The following is a 5,171-nucleotide window of genomic DNA, read 5'->3' as shown; positions in this document are numbered from 1 at the left end:
GGTCACAGGGTTTGCAGCAATCCTGTCAAACTCTGAGCAGGATGAGCTTTGGAGCCCAGGAAAAATGGAGATGGGCTGAAGGATGTTTGTGAACAGTGGTGCTGTCACTAGTAACAGTAACAGGGAACTCCTTATTCTCACTGATGATCATGATGATTTGAATCTCTTTGATTTCAGTCCTAACAGTCATTCTTGCTTTTCCAAGCATCTACTACACCTCAGCAGTTTGATCTTGAAAGAATTTCATAGAAAAATGCTTTTTCTCTCACTTGTTTTTTGTTTTAATCATTTAAAGAGTACACCTCTTGGACAGAATTACCCCAAATTGTGCTGCTTTCATTATTTTTCTACCTTTTAATTATTTCTTAAGTGGTGTGATGTGGAGGTTGCGTAGGAGAATAGTTTCTTTTTGAGACAAAGAAGGCCAAGGAGCAGATCCCAGGTCAGTGCAAAGGCACAAAGGAAGCCAGAATCTTTATGTGTGTGCACTGACACACACTGTCACCTACATTTCCAGTCTCTGCAGTCCCAACCGTGCAGCAGAGTCTGGAGTTCTGAGCTCCCTTCATCTGCTCTGTGTGACACGTGTAAAATGGAACTACCCCAGTCCAATGGCTGGTTTTGATTCTCTTCACAGCCTGAAGCACCACATGGGTCAGGAGACAAGCCAGGATACCCAACCAGGACTCACATGCTCTGCTCTTACAGTTCAGGTGTTGCCAGGAATCTCAGCAGACATGTCACGCTGATATCTGGGTGCAAGGAGCTGGTCAAGTGTCTCGCTTCCATTTCTGTAACCGTGGCTTTGCTACCTGGCTGCTGTGCAGACTCTGTACATGGATGTTGACACCTCTTGAATAACCTGCTCTGAAAGGGTTAAGAACATGGGCACTTCTGTCTGGAAGCATATTAGGACAGAAAAAAACACCCTGGATGAGAGCAAATGAGAAGGGATGCAAAAGTTGTGCTCAGGACTGTTTTGGGGCACTTGTAAAGCAGCCTTGCACCTCATGTGAATTATTTCTGTGGTCACAGAGAACCTGAGAGCTTTGTCTAAATTGAAAACATGAAGGGGAAGGAAGGACAGCGTCATTCAGGCTGGATGGGACCTCGGGAGGTGTCTTGACCAACCTCCTGCTCACAGCAGGGTCAGACCAGATTACTCAGGGCTTTATCCAAACACATCTTGGTCACTTTCTGGGACAGAGTGAGTGCGCACTCCTGGGAAACAGCTTCCAGTGCTTGACTGTCCTCATGACTGGAAAGTTTCTCCCTTTCTACAGCACCTTTCCAAGCCCAACCATGCACAACCATCTACTTGCACACTAACACAGACCCTAATATCCTACCTTGGACACAAGAATATTACAGAGGGTGACACTGAATGCCTTGCTGACTTCCAGTTAACAGACCACCACTGCTCTGTCCACATCCACCACCCTGTCCTTTCCTCACAGAAAGAAAGAAAAGAGGATGGACAGGAACAACCTGCCCTGGGCAAACCCCATCACCTTCTCTTCCAGACACCCAGAAATGGGGTCCCAGTGGACATGCTCTGGGGCACAGCCCTTAGTTCCCCTGCTCACCCATTGGCCATTTTGAACAGTGCACACACTGTGTGAGAGCTGCCAGTGGTCAGGGAGTCCCCCCAGTCTCCATGAGCTTTCACAGATGGTGGAGAGTGGCCTCTCTGTGACATGGTCCTGCTGTCCCAGCTCCTGGGATGCTGCCCCTGCTGTCCCATAGACTGGAGAGGATTGTGTTAGTTCCAGTGACCCTGACTTGATCCCCATCCACTGCTGGTTGTTCTGACTCCAGTCAAAGAGGCCTGGGAGACCTTGCTGGTGAAGAGGGAGAACGAGAGGACACAGGGATTCTCACCTCTTTTTATATTAAACAGTGTCCACACAGTGTCTGTGTTTCTCCTTTAACTGTTCCTCAGTAGGAACAGCTCATTATGGGCCCTTGAATTGCCTTACAGATCTAGACTGAGTTCTGATCTTGACTCTTGCTGTGCTTGGAGGCTGCTGTCCTTGAGACCAGATGAACTCACTCCTGCCACCCTGCCTGGCAGTTCATTCCATCCGTGTCACAGCTCTGTCTGCAGCACTGACAGCTCCAGCTCCCCCAGTCAGGTCCCTGGCTGAGGACATTGCTTCACATCTGGGCTGAGCCACCCCAGCTGTGGCACCAGCCCAGCTCTGACCTGCACAAGAAACCTGGTACCAAGTGTCCAAGAGCCCATGTGTGCAAAGGCTTTGAATCAGAGCACAGACATGACATGGCCAAAGACTGATGAATGTCTCTATAGAACTAGGATATAAAACCAGAACAAAATGCCTAAAGTCATAAAACTGAAGATATTCCTCCCCCAGCTTTGAGGTATTAGATCCTTTGCTGTAATATTGCTGGTGTCCTGTCTAATGATGGGACAAGAAAAGTTGATTCTCCTACTAATTCATTGTTTAATACAAAGATCACAATGATGTGTCTCTGAAGAGGAGAGAGAATCAACTTCCCTGATTATTTCAAGTTGTTTCAAAGGATGTGTCCCTGGAGCCCCAGGGACACCTGGAGGAGCCCAGAGGGGACAAAGAAAGGGACATCATGGGCTGCTCCTGTGCTGCTGAGCTGGGCTGGGCTCCTGGGACACAGGGAGCTCATGGCAGCGGCAGCACTGCAGAGAGACAGCTCTGCCCAGGAGCAGCTCCTCTGCACACGCAGCAGGGCTGAGGGCTCTGCCTGCAGCACCGAGGGCACGGGAGACAGGCACAGAGAGGGGCAAGGCAATGGAGGGGGCTGGTTGCTGAGGGCTCATTGAGAGAAATCTTCACAGTTCTAACACGGTAAGTCTCTGGCTGTAGTACAATGCAGCTGCATTTCCTGGAGGGATCTCCTAAAGATGATACATCCCACAATTTACAGGATCTGTCAGGTGTCTCTCACAGTATTTCTCATGCAGAGGACAAGACCGTGGTCCAGACCAGCGCTTCCCTGCTGCACTGTCAGAGGGACAGGGCATGATGGCAGCTTCTGCTGAGGGTGATTGCAGGGGGAGCACCCAGGGGTGCCCAGGGCTGTCCTGCAGAGCAGGGTCCCTGCACCCCAGGGCTGTGCCGGGCAGGGACTCTGCCGCCTGCCAGGGTCAGTGCTCAGCCTGCCCGGGAGATCCCATGGCAGCAGCTGTGGGGGGAAGGAGCGACCCCCGGCAGGGAAGGCAGGGAGCTTGTGGGGTTGAAGGGGGCTGTGGGGGTCAGGGCTGCTCAGAGCTCCAGATCCCCCACAGACATTGCAGAGGGTCCTTCTGAACAACAACACTGATACAGCAACAGCTGCCAGGGAAGGAGTCTGTGCTTTCAGTTTTCCACTCTTGGTTGGCTGGGTGTGCAGTGGGCGATGGGGATTTATTTCTCTCTTTGGAGAAGACACTGAGACCCCAGTTCTCGTTAGGACTTGTCTGAGCTGCTCCTGAGCCCCTGCACACACAGAGCTGCCCCTGGGCAGTGCCAGGAGGTGTGAGCAGGACAGAGCTGAGCACACAGCGGGTGGTACGGGGTCTGTGACACTGACAGGGAGCAGACCAGGGACAGACACACAGCTGCAGGGAGCAGAGATACGGGCAGGGAGAGTTTTGCCCCAGAGCTGTGTTCATTGAAAATAGATGCCCAAGGTGCATTTTAAACTGCGATTAACTGTTTTTCTCATTTGGTAGAAGGAGAGAATGAGCTGAAACATCCCTCCATCAGGGAGGGGGTTTTCCATGATAAACAACATGATATTTTCCCCAGAGAACTCTCCCCTAACTTGTCACTGCCTTTTCCTCCTTGCACAGGTCCTCATGCCCACAGGCAGCCAATGTCCAACAGCAGCTCCATCACCCAGTTCCTCCTCCTGCCGTTCACAGACACACGGGAGCTGCAGCTCTTGCACTTCTGGCTCTTCCTGGGCATCTACCTGGCTGCCCTCCTGGGCAACGGCCTCATCATCACCACCATAGCCTGGGACCAGCACCTCCACACCCCCATGTACTTCTTCCTGCTCCACCTCACCCTCATTGACCTGGGATTCATCTCCATCACTGTCCCCAAGTCCATGGCCAACTCTCTGTGGGATACCAGGGTCATATCATACTCGGGTTGTGCTGCACAGCTCTTTTCATTTGCATTCTTGATAGTAGCAGAATATTCTATGCTCAACATCATGTCGTACGACCGCTACGTTGCCATCTGCAAACCCCTGCACTACGGGACCCTCCTGGGCAGCAGAGCTTGTGTCCACATGGCAGCAGCTGCCTGGGCCACTGGGTTTCTCAATGCTCTGCCGCACACGGCCAATACATTTTCACTGCCCCTGTGCAAGGGCAATGCCCTGGGCCAGTTCTTCTGTGAAATCCCCCAGATCCTCAAGCTCTCCTGCTCACACTCTTACCTCAGGGAAATCTGGTTTCTAGTAGTCAGTGCCTGTTTGGCTTTTATGTGCTTTGTGTTCATTGTGGTGTCCTATGTGCAGATCTTCAGGGCTGTGCTGAGGATCCCCTCTGAGCAGGGACGGCACAAAGCCTTTTCCACCTGCCTCCCTCACCTGGCCGTGGTCTCTCTGTTTGTCAGCACTGCCATGTTTGCCTACCTGAAGCCCCCGTACATCTCCTCCCCATCCCTGGACCTGGTGGTGTCTGTTTTGTACTCGGTGGTGCCTCCAGCAGTGAACCCCCTCATCTACAGCATGAGGAACAAAGAGCTCAAGGAGTCTATAAGGAAAGTGATGACTGTTCGCTTTTCAAAAGCAGTAATGAAGTGACCTCCTGCTTCTGCATGTCACTTGTAATATAACGCATTACTAGTTCAACCTGAGTTCTGTAGCTTTTGTGTTTGTTTGTTGTTGTTGTTGTTGTTGTTGTTGTTGTTGTTTTTTACTTGTTGGTGTTTGTTTTTCTTGCTTGTATTAATGCTATCCACAAGGAAAATTATTTGTCTTCTTATGGCTGTGTCCATATCTACCTGTCTGATGTGTCCCATAGTCTTTGTGTAAATAAGGAGCTGTACTCTCTGTGTGTTCAAATGAAATAAAGGACCCCGCACGGACTTGTTTGCCCAGAATCCTCTCTCTGGGATCTCTGGGGCTGCAGGAGCCATGTCTGTGTGCTGAGGGGGAGTGAGCAGGAGCCACCCTGA

The 5,171-nt window shown here is 51.1% G+C and overlaps 1 protein-coding gene across 1 annotated transcript; it reads left to right on the top strand.

The window, feature by feature from the left end:
- Positions 1-3,855: 3,855 nt before the first annotated feature.
- LOC309452936 (olfactory receptor 14J1-like) lies at positions 3,856-4,797 on the top strand (the record flags this gene model as incomplete). The annotated part of the gene is made up of 1 exon (XM_082077591.1): positions 3,856-4,797. One exon carries the CDS (start codon positions 3,856-3,858, stop codon positions 4,795-4,797), a length of 942 nt encoding a protein of 313 aa, XP_081933717.1.
- Positions 4,798-5,171: the final 374 nt, after the last annotated feature.

The sequence above is a fragment of the Streptopelia decaocto genome (genome assembly GCF_964273445.1).
Source record: "Streptopelia decaocto genome assembly, contig: HAP1_SCAFFOLD_58, whole genome shotgun sequence".
In the NCBI taxonomy this organism is placed as follows: Eukaryota; Metazoa; Chordata; class Aves; order Columbiformes; family Columbidae; genus Streptopelia; species Streptopelia decaocto.
Note: the sequence above shows the minus strand (reverse complement) of the source record. Positions and strands in the feature narration are given on the sequence as shown.